The sequence below is a fragment of the Lampetra fluviatilis genome, chromosome 54 (genome assembly GCF_964198595.1).
Source record: "Lampetra fluviatilis chromosome 54, kcLamFluv1.1, whole genome shotgun sequence".
NCBI classification, from domain to species: Eukaryota; Metazoa; Chordata; class Hyperoartia; order Petromyzontiformes; family Petromyzontidae; genus Lampetra; species Lampetra fluviatilis.
Genome location: NC_136328.1, coordinates 9,645,263 through 9,660,145, shown reverse-complemented (window position 1 = coordinate 9,660,145; position 14,883 = coordinate 9,645,263). Strand labels below are relative to the sequence as shown.

The 14,883-nt window shown below is 57.1% G+C and overlaps 1 protein-coding gene across 2 annotated transcripts in view; it reads right to left on the bottom strand.

Annotated features, from left to right (window-relative positions):
- Positions 1–4,881: 4,881 nt before the first annotated feature.
- The window catches only part of LOC144949704 (protein Jumonji-like), a 73,095-nt gene continuing 63,093 nt past the window's right edge, over positions 4,882–14,883 (bottom strand). For both annotated transcript variants that reach the window (XM_078879725.1, XM_078879726.1), the window contains exons 13-19: positions 12,464–12,578; positions 12,209–12,311; positions 11,869–12,051; positions 10,618–10,748; positions 10,115–10,313; positions 7,833–7,940; positions 4,882–7,240 (exon numbers count right to left, since the gene is read on the bottom strand). In XM_078879725.1, coding sequence (XP_078735851.1) covers positions 6,983–7,240; positions 7,833–7,940; positions 10,115–10,313; positions 10,618–10,748; positions 11,869–12,051; positions 12,209–12,311; positions 12,464–12,578 — 1,097 coding nt within the window. In that variant the 3' untranslated portion in view covers positions 4,882–6,982. The remainder of the gene's footprint in view (positions 7,241–7,832; positions 7,941–10,114; positions 10,314–10,617; positions 10,749–11,868; positions 12,052–12,208; positions 12,312–12,463; positions 12,579–14,883) is intronic.

The following is a 14,883-nucleotide window of genomic DNA, read 5'->3' as shown; positions in this document are numbered from 1 at the left end:
ATCGAATCAGCGTTAAAGGGGGTCGTTTTACCATTGTATGTATGGGGATGCATTCCCGACGGTGTCGTTTCCTATAAGCAATACATGAGGGCTTCATTGGGGTATTGAAAATAGCGCTAATAATAGCACAGGTGTTGAGACATTCCATAAGTATATTTTTAAATCCGTATTGTCGTGTACTCACGAGTGCCTTCTACTGTACTCCTATGGGGCAGCGGAGACGAGGCGTGAGCTGCTGCTGCTGCTGCACTCCCAAGCTGGAGACGAGCTCCAGGAACTCGTGATCTCAGCGATGCCCTCAGTTACAATTATTGTAGTGGGGTTTATTTTAGGCGGAGCCGAAGACTCCATCCTAATCGCACGAGATCTCACCTGGCAAAAATTACATCGATTTTGTGAATGTAATCGCGGCCATGATAATGGATCGCAGGGGGTGAGGTCTGGTTGGTCGAGGGCGTGTGTCGCTCTCATTCGCTGAGAGAGTCATGGGGGGCGGGTACGTTTCTTCGGCTATCGCTGCTGGGTCTTCTCTCGCTTGTCAGCAATTTACTTGTCGATTTGATGTATTCTTAGATCTTTAGAAGAAAAAATATCTCCAGGACAAAGAGCGCTGTAGCGAATCGGCGTTCTACGGGGTCATGCTAAACGAGGTCTGTCTGTATTTGATAACACAAAATACCCAGGCAGGTGCTTAGTTATGGTGGGGGTAATGGTGAGGCCCCACCTTTTAGTGACACACTCCAGGTTCAAAAGTCGTGCCTCCAACTACTCCTCCTCTGAGTGAGCAGCAACCATAAGATCAGTGTAAATAACATGGTTGACCAATACGGAGCCATCCCTCGACTGCACACGGGCATCGGTCAGCCTCCCATTGTATCTGTACCAGATGGAAATTCCTCAAGTGCAACCATGGAAGTCTTCACGAACTACGTGGTCGAAATAGATGTTAAATAATGTGGGAGCCAGAGGACATCCCTGTCGCATACAGGGAATGGCTCCGACTCCCGGCCACGTAGTTTTACCCAGGCCCGCTCACCATCATGAAGGTCCTTAATGATTGTAAGCAGAGTCAGACTCCAAAAGCACGAAGAACAGCAAAGAGCCCTGGCATATTGATGGTATTATAGGCCTTGACCAGGTCAATAAAGCAAAGTTGTAGGTCTCGTTGAAATTTCCTACACCTCTGCTGTAGAAGGCGAACAGAGAATATGGTATCTGTGCAGGAAACCACAATGGGGCTCCGCAAGCCTCTACTCAGCACACTGCCTGGCCATGCGAATAATCATTGCTAGGACCTTTCCTGGCCTCATTACTGAAGAGGAAGATTATCCGGCAGTTGTTACAATCAGTGCGGTCCCCTCTTCCTAAAGTGGGGGACATCACCAGGGCATCCTTCCAATCCACACACTCATTCACACTCTCACCCGCTCTCAAGGCATGCGAGGATCTCTGCGCACAGCGTAAACCCAGCCCCATGTAGCACCACATCGTCTTGGGGAAGGAAGCAGGGGGGGGCGGGGGCAAAGGCAGGCAACCCCCAACCCCTCAACCGATAAGTCGTTGTCGTCATCGTCTTCCTGAGATAACAGAACGGACTCCTTCGCTCAGTGGCTTTGTAGCGTCTCACGACTCGCTGTAGCTGCCTCCGGAGAACACTCACACAGTGCACGCACAGGGTGCGACTCACAAGCAGGGCATGAGTTCATATCCTGACCGGGGTTCGTCACCGTCATCGCATCCCCTTGAGGATGGAAAGCGCAAGACAACATTGCTTGACCTCATGCTCCATGGGGGAAAAAAAACGAGTTCCCCGCCATGGGAATGTGGAATATTTAATTGCTTGGCGAGGATTTGCCCTGAACGGAGACGTTTGGAGTTGAGGGCGCGTTGGAGGTCAGGGAGTGGTGGACGCCATCAGGGCAAAAACAAGGAATGAGGAATCGGGGGAGAAGGTGGAGGGAAGGAGGACACGAGAGCAGCAGGGAGGGGAGGAGAGTGAATAATGATGGAGAGAGGAAGGTTGGGGGGGGGGGGGAAGTGGTGATGGAAGGCTGAGGGAGGTGAGGGAGGGAGGTAGGAAGGTGAATGAGAACGGAGAGGGAGGTTGGGAGAGAAGTTGTCGAAAGAGGGTGTAGTGTTTCATGTCGATGGGTCCTCGCAGTATCTCCCAGGACTTCAAGGTATCTCAGGCTATGGCCATGTGTGGAGCAACTTCTAAATCACCACAGTGAAAATATGACGGCCGAATGAAAGCTGCGTACGTATCAACATCACCTGCACCGCCGTCATCGTCATCGTCGTAATCATCACCGTTGTCATTGTGTAGGCGAAACGTCTCAATCTTAAGGCTTTGTTTTCACTTACAGAGAAATTCTAAAAGAAGGCATCGAGCGCGGGCTCTCCCGCAAGGCGCAGCGTCGCGCGGGCCACGCTGGTCACGAGAGGCGATCGCTGGCGCGAGAGGAGACAGCCGCCACCGCCGCCACTACCACCGGAGGAGGCGCCGGCGGAGGCGGGATTCTCACCAAGCGGCGGTGCGGGAAGACGGCGGCTCGGTGCGCTGGGGGGCGCGTGAGTGGACGTTCGTCCGGCCCGGCGATTCTTCTTTGGGAAAAAAAACCACGGAAGAGTTCATTTTTGTTGTTGTTTGTTTCGAGCGTCCGTCGATTCGTGAACGTCCGTAAACTGACTCCTCGCCGAGCGAGCATAGTGCATTTCCCCAAGTCTGTGATTCTTGGATTTGCATTTTCACCACCGTCCACGTTTCAGCGACAACGAAAACCTCAACGGCATTCCGCGCTCTGTCGCTTCTGTTTAACGCAAAAAAAACACAAAACCGAAACATTTTACAAATGAAAAAAATTAACCACAGACGAAGGGGGGGGGGGGGTGTTAACAGCGCAAGGCCCACACGTGCTGTTAACTCCCTGGGAGTGCACGGCAACCGCCACCACCGCTCTGCCGCATCCTCTTGCCTCTCCGACTTTCCCCAAAAACCCAGTCACCGCAGCTGCTTTAAGGGACACGCTCCGCGCACAGGGACACGCTCTGCACACAGCTCCTCACGGCACGGGTGGCCCAGCGCACCCCATCGCTGGCGCTGCCCCCCAAAACCAAACCGCGGGGGCTCACCCCCACCCCCCTCGCTTTCCGTGCGCAGCGACCGCGCTCATGGTACCCGGCCGCTCCACCTAGCGGGGGGGTGGGGGGAGGGGGGCGCCACGCGGATTTGGAGTCCCGGTGCGAGACCGAGTCGTCCTACAGAGGCTGCCCCCCATTCACTGCCGCCCCCCCCACCCTCCCCCAATCCCTGCAGAGACATCGCGTTACTGCATAGGAACAGGAACCGTTTGGGAAAGTGCCCGTGTGACCAGGATTCACGATTGATGTTGTGGTTGGGCCCGGCGGCAAAAGCGCGTCATGGCCCACCAGCCGTGCGCCAGCGTGTCCCCCCCCCCCCCCCGTTGGCCGTGAGTGGCGCCTCCCGGACCCCCGCTGGACACGGCGGACAGCCGCCCTCCAGCATGCCACACTGAAGGGTGGCTGCACGGAGACCTCGCCCTTGGTCGGAAACCCGTTTGGCGAGGCCCAGTGATGGCATGGCAAGTCAGAGCCGGGCAAGACAGACTGTGGGATCCGTGATAAGAAACTGGTTTGGTGTGGATTTTTTTCCCTCCGTTCCTCCTCGCCAGTTGGTCCCCTGCCAAACCAGTGCTGGCACGGCCGATCGCTCCGCAGCGGGCGTCGTGATGATGATGGAAGACGTGCGGCAGGCGGATTTTGGAGATGACCCTGAAAGACGCTGGACGCACTTCTCAGTTTCATCGCTGTTAAATTTGGTTGTTTGGCTGCGCCGGGTGGTGGAGAGTTACGAGACGAAAAGTTTGGCCAGATAGCTACGTGGGCCCAACCCAAAAAAATCAATCGTGAAAAATAAGCTTGGCTGTAAAAAAACCTAGGCGGTTAAGTTAGCTGGTATACTTGGTGTTTGAGAGGTGTCGGTACGTACGGCTACACCGGCACAAGTCACACCGCCTAACACCCGCAAAACACTAATGCTGATGAGGCTCAACGGCTCAACACGGTGGCAACGTGTCGACGCAAACAGTAAACTGCCTTCTCCTCCCGTCACTCGAGAGGCGAGGAAGGCTTTTAAACAGTCACACAAAGGAATCACTAACAACAACAACGAGGAGGAGACGGGGTTAGGGTGGTTGTTGTTGTTGTTGTCTGTGCAGCTGCCAGAGGAATGGGGAAACAGGCTGCACGGGAGGCCGTGGCCACCCTGAGCAGCTCAACAAAGGCACTGGCTTGGTTCGGCGGTGCCCTCCGCCCACCGTCGCCCATCGGCAAAAACAGAACCCGAGGGCACGAGCGCGCCGCACCGGCTGGGTCGCGCACCACGCAGCGGCGGAGAAACGCGACATTCTGGTGGAAAAGGCGCCGGCACAGCGGGAATTGTGGATAATTCTCATCCAGTTTTCAGCCGCCCCGATTGTCCAAGCGGGCACTGCGGCGTCACCAAGAACCCGTTCAGAAATCTCGACCCCCTTTCCGTGCCGGAGAACGGCACGCGGAAGCACATATCGCAGAGCTACCTCCGAGAACGTCTTCAAGCGACACCTCCGTTCCGCACAGAGGCCACACGAAACTAATGCTCCTCGCGTGACAGCCCAACTGGTATTTGATTCTGAAGAGCTGAATTTGGCCAATGTTGCTGGCAAACCAAATAAAGTACATGCCGTGTCTCCTCCGTGCGGTCGCTGGCAGCGCTTTAAACCTGGGCCGCGTTTTTACCAAACTGGGGCCGGTGATCGTCCCCCCTCCCCCTCTCCGCCGATTCGTAAACCCTACCCCCCTCCCCCCCGCCCCTGTCGAGCATTTCTGAATCGCCGACCGCCGAGGACGCGTCGGCAGATCTAGCGGCGAGCGCCGCTTCGTTGCTCTGCACGGCAGCTTTGACTTTGAATGAAAATTTGAAAAAATATTTCAATATACAACAGAAGGGCGAGGCAAAGAGTCGGCGGCATGGGCTAGACACACGGGAACGCCGCCGCCGCCGCGTCTGGAGTCATGTCAACCCGACGTATCCCAGCCAAGGGCGATTCCAAGTCATTTGATTACATCGTGAGGATGCCGAGCAGAGGATCAACTCATTAAGTTACTTCTGAAATGTCAAGTAATCAGTAATCACACCGATTCATTTTTCACTCCCCACGCACGGGGACAATCGCAGATCCTCACCGTTCGAGTCGGCAAAACTAAAACGACGCTAATCGGCGAACGTGCGACGTACGTGGAGCCTACAAATGTCGCGAGCATGTCGGTGCATCACTAGGAAATAAATAAAGCATTTCAGCAAAAACACTTCAGAGTTAATTCCATAAATAAAAGCGAAGAGATAAAATCGCAACGCGCACACCGCCACCCACTCCACCCCCCGCCCCACCACCGCAGGGAATCTAACTCCAGTCAAGTTCACATCGACACAACCCCCAGGGAGACTTGAAGCTAACGAGGAGTTGACGTGGAAACGGGGAACTCCGCTTCACACCTCCGAGGACTCGAGTGCAACACCCCCGCAGTGCGGCACAACGGCGAGACGGCGGCGCACCGCACTGCCGTCGCACGGCACCACCCCCCTGCCCGCACACACACGGACGCACGCATACACGCACGTGGACGCACGTACACACGCACATGGACGCACGCACATGGACGCACGCACAGGTCGACTAACAAATGACCAATCATTGTCAGCGACTTGCGACCAGCGGTGGAGAAGGCCAGACGCACAGAGTGCTCCAACCCATGGGCTGCCAGGGCGGCTCACGGGCAGCGCCGTGTGCCCGAGCACCACGCCTGCTGCCCGCCTCCGTCTCGCCGGTGCCGATGTCTGCATGTTCACCGCACCGGGTAATCGTTTAAGGCCGAGTCAACCCTACGGGAGGGCCCAGGGCCTGTTTAGATGTTAGTCACCGGTATTGGCCGCGATCGGGTAACTGAACTCGGGGTGGCCGGGGCTCACGACGCGCTGACCACCGCTCCCCACGCGCACGCACGTGAACGCACGCACGTCAACGCACGCACGTCAACATGTGCGCGAGCCCAAGGCATACGTGAGCATTACAGCTCGTGCGTTTCTGCTGTTCCGTGACCGTGGCATTGTCCTGGTTTAAGGGCAAGCACCATGTTTGTTTCTCAAGCCCAACAGTGGCATGAAGCCATCACACGTCGCAAGCACCATTGTGAATCGTGACGTCACCGCCGCTCAGCGTGACGTCATCGCCATCATCATCACCACGACTACTGTGGAACTGCATCGTTCTCACCTTGAATGGCTTTCAATTTTAAACAAAACACAATATCAATGTTATCAAGAAAGCAAAAACAACCATTGTCGAGACCTGAAATACTTTCACACTCACTAGGTAATTGTCTACAACATATCAAGAAACGTCCCTCCAGGGGAACATGACACCTTAAAGACCCAGAGAAGAATGAGGATTATCCAGAGAAATGCGCAGCTCCGAGATCACCCGTGGAGACATTGTCGTGGCCAGAGCCACTGCTGATGCCACCGCCACGCTGCCTTCTCCACCACCACCACCACCACGATCGCACCTCCTCACTACCAACGCATTCTGCGCCTACAGTCTCCCACTGTGCACTCTTAGACTCGCACCGAGACCTACAGAGTGACAGAGAAACCTACGGACCCGCACAGAGACCCGTAGATCCGCACCAAGACCCGTAAACCCACACCGAGACCCGTGGACTCGCACGGCACCCGTCTCGGCGACTGCGGCCCGAACCGCCAACACGGTCGCGGTCAACGGCGCCCGAACCACGTGGGGCAGAACAGCCGACATCAGGACGGCCGCCTCAACGGCTCCTCACGATGAGATCGGCATGGCGGCCCTAACGCTCTCCTCCCGCTGCTGCTCCTCGTGCGGTCGTTGTGCAGCGGCGGCGGCCTGGCTCAGGAGAGGCCCTGGAGGCGCTTTGAGGTGGCAAGCGGCGGCGGCGGAGACGGTGCCGGCGTCGCGAGCTCGGGGGAGTCCCGCGTACGAGTCGGCGGCGCCGGCGGCGGCGTCATCGTTGCGCTGCCGTGGCGAGTGCGGCGTGAGCTTCTCTTGGGCCGCGATGGCGACGCGGTGGTGGCGGTGCCGTCGCTGTGCCGTGCGGGGCCCGACGCCACCGCCGTGGTCACCCGGTACACCAGGCTGTTGATCTGCTCCTGCCGAGAGAGAGAGCAGGGGGAGAGTGTCAGAGTGACAGTGTGGGGAGAGAGATGGGGGCGGCATTGCAAAACACCGGCCCTCACCGTGCGCCTCACCTCAAAGTACGGGGGGGGGGTGGGTGGGGGGCGCGGTGGTAATGGTGGTGGCGCACTGTGCTACGAACCCGGTGACCTGAGTTCGATTCCCACTCATGGTCAACACAAGTGACGAATATCTGAACTGGTACTGGGCCTCCAACTAGTTCGACTCAGCCTCAAATGAGTACCTGATGGGGTGTGTAAACATCGCCACTGGGGAGACAAAGGAGGCCGGGCGTGGTAATGACCACCCACCCCCTCGTGTGTCGTGCCAGCCATCATAGATGCTCGCTAGCAGCACTTGCCCCAACGGTCTGTTAAGGTTACATTGGGGATCTTTGTCTTCGTCTTTTGGTGGTGGTGGTGATGACGGTGGTGTTGATGGTTGTGGTGATGCTGTGTTGATGGTGGTGATGGTGGTTAGTTTGTTGTCCTTTCGCTCGCACCTTCAATTCGCACATTTGGCTACATACGGCGGAAATTAATTCAACGTACACACACACACACGTGCCTCGTCGTAGCGGTACATCATCTTCAGACCGCGGCACGTCTTCTTTTCCTTGACGTGGGCCAGCACGCACTCCAGACAGAACACGGTGCCGTCGCTCTCCTGCACCACCTGACACATGGTCGTCGTCAACACCATCATCGTCAACACCATCATCGTCAACACCATCATCGTCAACACCGTCATCGTCAACGTCGTCGTCATCAACGTCGTCGTCATCAACATCGTCAACATCGTCAACACCATCATCGTCAACACCATCATCGTCAACGTCGTCGTCATCAACATCGTCAACATGGTCGTCGCCAACATCGTCAACATCGTCGTCATTAACATCGACGTCATCAACATCGTCAACATCAACGCCATCAACATCAACGTCGTCATCAACATCCTCGTAGTCATCATCATCGTCGTCGTCACCACGATGGTACTCGTGAGGATTGGTGCAGGCTGCTGCTGGGTGGCGCTATGAGCGTTGCTCCCGACCACAGCAACAAGAACCATGGTGGTGCTACAAACACAGGTGATAATAACGATGGTATCAACATAATTATTATGGTGATGATTATGAACACGATAATGATGATGATATATATACTATTTTATGTAGATGCTGAGCAAAGGCCCCATGAGTTAAAAAAATAAAGTTTGGTTAGTAGGCGAGTGAATGAGTGGGTGAGGGGGATTGAGTGTGGGTGGGTGAGGGGGGTGAGTCCTCTGGCTCCCACATTATATAACATCTATTTAGACCAGGTAGTTTGTGAAGCCTTCGATGGCTGTACTGGGGGAATTTCCATCTGGTACAGATACAATGGGTGGCTGATCGATGCCCGAGGGCGGTCAAGGGATGGCTCCCTATTGGTCAACCATGTTATGTATTCGGATGATCTGGTAATTGCTGCTCACTCAGAGGAGGAGTTGGAGGTGCTGCTGCTGAACCTGGAGTGTGCCACTCAGGGGTAGGGTTCTACCATCAGCCCCACCAAAACTAAGCACTTGCCTGGGTATTTTGTGCCATCAGGCACTCCACCCCCACAACTCCCAATTGGTGATGGTGTAGTTGTGGAGAGAGTGGAGAGTTTTCCATGCCTGGGCAGTGTGCTCATGACCAGCTCCGGTTTGAGAGCAGAGGTCTCACTCCGAACCAGTTGAGCGGCATTATCTTTTCATCGGCTGCGTAACGCTGTATGGAGGCGAGCTTGTCGGTTGCTCCGCACGAAGCTTCGGATCTTCTCGGCCACGGTCATGACCTCCGTTCTCTACGCTTGCGAAACTTGTACCCCCCTAATGGAACATCTTCGCCAGTTAGAACCATTTAGGCTGGACTGCCTATGCGCGATCCTGGGTTTAACCAGGCTGGATTGTGAGGAGCTCACAAATCCTTGAAAGATCTGGACAAAGCCCCATCGGTGAGCTCCTCCGACAGGCAACGCTGGGTTGGCTAGGTCATGTAGGCCGCATGCCCAGCCACTGGATAGAGGGGGCAAAACGGGCGTGGCAGGGGCGAGAGAAGAGATGGAGTGATGTGGTACAGGAGATTGTGGAAAAGGGTTGTGAAGGAAGCTAGTGGGCATCGCTCTTCTGGAGGCAGTGGTCCTCCAGAAGAGCGACGCTCACAACAACGAGTGGAGCGCCAGGTGGCTAAAACACAGCAAGTTGGCAGAGTAGAGAGCACAGATGGTGCATCGGCCAGTCATCTCAATCAGTCAACCCATGGCACCTGGGTCTGTCCCGAGACCTCCTGCCAGCGGGCGTTCGACACTTTACGTTGTCTTAATGTGCACATAGCCTGGCACAAGCGCCGTGGTGACGTCACCGCCACTTAGTGGCGAATGGCGGTTATTGTTGTTGTGTGGGTGAGTCAATGTGCGGTGTGGTGAACACCGTGTGCATGAGCTGTAACAGTATGCAGAGCGATGGCGACAAGGACGGTAAAAACTCAAACTAAACAATTTTTTATATTTGACCAGGTATTGCCCACTACTGAGCTATGTAGCTCTTTATCAGAAGCGACATGGCTATCAAAAATAATAGTTCAACGAAGTGACTTATCGTGTGGAAATTCATATCAGCTAAATACTATAAAATGCTTGATGTTGATTCTAAATGTCGAAGGAAAAACCAGAGGACCCATAGAAAAATTCACGCAACCACGGGGAGAGACACATGCAAACTCCAAATATACAGCAGCAGGCGTCTGGGTCGGGATCTAATCCACGACCTCCTGCATACCAGGCGAGCTAGTTAACATCTCCTAGCCACCGTGGCACCTCAAGCCGTACCATGGAGAGGTAGCAGAGCTGCCGGCACGTCTGGCAGCGTCTCTCTGGTGACTCGGGCTCGCCGGGGGAGCGCCGCACGCGCTTACGCACCACCATGGGGCTGCCCAGCGCGTGGGGACCCTCCGGGGCGGCGCCGTGCCGCGCCGAGAGTCGCAGGCCGGCTTCAAAGAGACGGCGCCGCCGCCGCAGCTCCACGTCCCTGCGGCCGCACACACCGAGATCCAGACGTCACGTTGGACGTTGTGATGCCACCACCACGCAGACTCACACAGAAATCCAAAGACTCACACAGAGATCCGCACACACACAGCGACCCAGACTCACACAGAGATCCAGACTCACAGAGACCCATAGACTCACACAGAGATCCAGACTCACACAGATATATAGACTCACACAGAAATCTATAGACTCAAACTGAGGGAAGGAGGGTGGGAACAGAGGCAGGGAAGGAGGCAGGGAAGGAGGGAGGGAGGGAGGGGGAGCAGGGGGGGAGGGGGCACCGGAGGGTCTGCAGGAGCGGGGCGACGTGTCTGAGTGCCGCTGCGTTCTCCCTCTCCAGCTCCGCTACGGCTGCCAGGTAGAGGAGCTTTTCCACCGCAAACACGTTGGGGGAGCGCCGCTCCCTCAGCGTCTACACGGGAGACACAGGGGGACATGGGGGATACAGGGGAGACACACGGGGAGACACACAGGGAGAGTGAAGGCGTTGCACGTTACAAGCGTTGAATTTGCCATGGCAGGGCACCTAATCAGCGCGCCGCAGTGCGGTGAGTGTCGCGCGTGGTGGTGGTGAGTGGTGGTGAGTGGTGGTGAGTGGTGGTGAGTGTTGCGCGTGGTGGCGGTGAGTGCCGATGAGTGGCGGTGGCTAGCGGTGAGTGGTGGTGAGTGGCGGCGAGTGCCGGTGAGTGGCGGTGACTAGCGGTGAGTGGTGGTGACTGCTAGCGAGTGGTGGTGAGTGGTGGTGAATAGCGGTGAGTGAGTGATGGCGAGTGGTGGCGAGTGGCGGCGAGTGGGGGCGAGTGGCGGCGAGTGGCGGCGAGTGGCGGCGAGTGGCGGCGAGTGGCGGCGAGTGGTGGTGAGTGGCGGCGAGTGGCGGCGAGTGGTGGCGAGTGGTGGCGAGTGGTGGCGAGTGGTGGCGAGTGGTGGCGAGTGGCGGCGAGTGGTGGCGAGTGGCGGCGAGTGGTGGCGAGTGGCGGCGAGTGGTGGTGAGTGGTGGTGAGTGGCGGCGAGTGGCGGCGAGTGGTGGCGAGTGGTGGCGAGTGGTGGCGAGTGGTGGCGAGTGGCGGCGAGTGGTGGCGAGTGATGGCGAGTGATGGCGAGTGGCGGCGAGTGGCGGCGAGTGGTGGCGAGTGGCGGCGAGTGGCGGCGAGTGGTGGCGAGTGGTGGCGAGTGGTGGCGAGTGGCGGCGAGTGGTGGCGAGTGGTGGTGAGTGGCGGCGAGTGGCGGCGAGTGGTGGCGAGTGGCGGCGAGTGGCGGCGAGTGGTGGCGAGTGGTGGCGAGTGATGGCGAGTGATGGCGAGTGGCGGCGAGTGGTGGCGAGTGGTGGCGAGTGGCGGCGAGTGGTGGCGAGTGGTGGCGAGTGGTGGCGACTGATGGCGAGTGGTGGCGAGTGGTGGCGAGTGGTGACGAGTGGTGGCGATTGATGGCGAGTGGCGGCGAGTGGTGGCGAGTGACGGCGAGTGGTGGCGAGTGGTGGCGAGTGGTGGCGAGTGGCGGCGAGTGGTGGCGAGTGGTGGCGAGTGGCGGCACACCTGCGCGGCGCGCCACGCCGTGGGCAGCCACCCGGTGGTGGCGAAGGACACGGCCTCGGAGACGCTGTAGCCGCAGGAGACGTTGGCCGTGCAGGCGCCGGGGAAGACCACGAGGAACTCGCCGCTGCGCTGGACGGCGCGGTGCACGCGCACGCCGGCGCGGCGCAGCGCCTCTGGGGAGACCTGCCGGGGCCCTCGTCGTGAGACACGCGGCACCCACCCCCCCCAACAACCATCACCACCCCCCCCCCCCCCCCCCCCCCCCCCCCCCGAGTCCCGCCGACAAACCCCGACAACACCGGAACCGGAAGCCGTGACCGGGAACGACGTGCGCACTCACGATGTTCTGCTGCAGCAACTCGAGCGCCGGCTTCCCGTTGGCCGGTGACAGCGAGAGCACCGCTCTCTCCAGCGCCTCCTGCTGCCCCGCCGGGATGCTGTACCTGCAGCCCACGGCACAGCGCGGCACGCCGGTCGCAAAACCTCCGGCATTCTCGCTGCGAGTGCGGCCACTGCACCGCAGCCATCGCACCTCGTCCCTCTCACCACACTCCTCGCCCAGCTCTCACCCCCTGCATCATGGAGGACGACTCACCATATTTTGTCGGCGCCCGTGTGCAGGAAGTCGATGGAGGGGAGGAGGTGGGGGTCCTGGGCCCACGACGAGGTGGAGTAGATCATGCCGATGTTCAGCCATGGCACAGTCACTCCTGCACGCAAATGCACGGGCAAAGGTGCCCCGTGTAGCCACACGCTGCTGAGGCAAGTGCTGTTAGCGAGCACCTATTAAGCACGGGCCTAGGTGCCCAAAATGTGAAGCGACCAGCAACAAATAGCACTAATGCAGAAGTTGTGACAGGAAGAGTGAATGGGCTTTGTGGAGCGAGTGTGGTGATTGTCGAGAGACCTCGGGGGGGAACGGGACGATGGTGGTGGTGACGAGATGGTGAGTGGGTGAGGAGATGGTGAGTGGTGATGATGGTGAGTGGGTGAGGAGATGGTGAGTGGTGACGAGATGGTGAGTGGGTGAGGAGATGGTGAGTGGTGATGATGGTGAGTGGTGATGATGATGGTGAGTGGGTGAGGAGATGGTGAGTGGTGACGAGATGGTGAGTGGTGATGATGGTGAGTGGTGATGATGGTGAGTGGGTGAGGAGATGGTGAGTGGTGATGATGGTGAGTGGTGATGATGATGATGGTGAGTGGTGATGATGGTGGTGAGTGGTGATGATGGTGAGTGGGTGAGGAGATGGTGAGTGGTGATGATGATGATGGTGATGATGGTGAGTGGGTGAGGAGATGGTGAGTGGTGACGAGATGGTGAGTGGGTGGGTGAGGAGATGGTGAGTGGTGATGATGATGATGATGGTGAGTGGTGATGATGGTGGTGAGTGGTGATGATGGTGAGTGGGTAGGTGAGGAGATGGTGATGATGATGATGGTGATGATGGTGAGTGGTGATGATGGTGAGTGGTGATGATGGTGAGTGGGTGGGTGAGGAGATGGTGAGTGGTGATGATGATGATGGCGAGTGGTGATGATGGTGGTGAGTGGTGATGATGGCGAGTGGTGATGATGGTGAGTGGTGATGATGATGGTGAGTGGTGATGATGGTGAGTGGTGATGATGGTGAGTGGGTGAGGAGATGGTGAGTGGTGACGAGATGGTGAGTGGTGATGATGGTGATGGTGAGTGGTGGTGATGGTGAGTGGGTGAGGAGATGGTGAGTGGTGATGATGATGATGGTGAGTGATGATGATGGTGAGTGGTGATGATGGTGGTGAGTGGTGATGATGGTGAGTGGGTGAGGAGATGGTGAGTGGTGACGAGATGGTGAGTGGTGATGATGGTGATGGTGAGTGGTGATGATGATGAGTGGGTGAGGAGATGGTGAGTGGTGATGATGATGGTGGTGAGTGGTGATGATGATGGCGAGTGGTGGTGATGGTGAGTGGGTGAGGGGATGGTGAGTGGTGATGATGATGGTGGTGAGTGGTGATGATGGTGAGTGGGTGAGGAGATGGTCAGTGGTGATGATGGTGAGTGGTGAGTGGTGATGATGGTGAGTGGGTGAGGAGATGGTGAGTGGTGATGATGGTGAGTGGTGATGATGATGATGGTGAGTGGTGATGATGGTGGTGAGTGGTGATGATGGTGAGTGGGTGAGGAGATGGTGAGTGGGTGAGGAGATGGTGAGTGGTGATGATGGTGAGTGGGTGGGTGAGGAGATGGTGAGTGGTGATGATGATGATGGTGAGTGGTGATGATGGTGGTGAGTGGTGATGATGGCGAGTGGTGATGATGGTGAGTGGTGATGATGATGGTGAGTGGTGATGATGGTGAGTGGGTGAGGAGATGGTGAGTGGTGACGAGATGGTGAGTGGTGATGATGGTGATGGTGAGTGGTGGTGATGGTGAGTGGGTGAGGAGATGGTGAGTGGTGATGATGATGATGGTGAGTGATGATGATGGTGAGTGGTGATGATGGTGGTGAGTGGTGATGATGGTGAGTGGGTGAGGAGATGGTGAGTGGTGACGAGATGGTGAGTGGTGATGATGGTGATGGTGAGTGGTGATGATGATGAGTGGGTGAGGAGATGGTGAGTGGTGATGATGATGGTGGTGAGTGGTGATGATGATGGCGAGTGGTGGTGATGGTGAGTGGGTGAGGGGATGGTGAGTGGTGATGATGATGGTGGTGAGTGGTGATGATGGTGAGTGGGTGAGGAGATGGTCAGTGGTGATGATGGTGAGTGGTGAGTGGTGATGATGGTGAGTGGGTGAGGAGATGGTGAGTGGTGATGATGGTGAGTGGTGATGATGATGATGGTGAGTGGTGATGATGGTGGTGAGTGGTGATGATGGTGAGTGGGTGAGGAGATGGTGAGTGGGTGAGGAGATGGTGAGTGGTGATGATGGTGAGTGGTGATGATGATGATGGTGAGTGGTGATGATGGTGAGTGGGTGAGGAGATGGTGAGTGGTGACGAGATGGTGAGTGGTGATGATGGTGAGT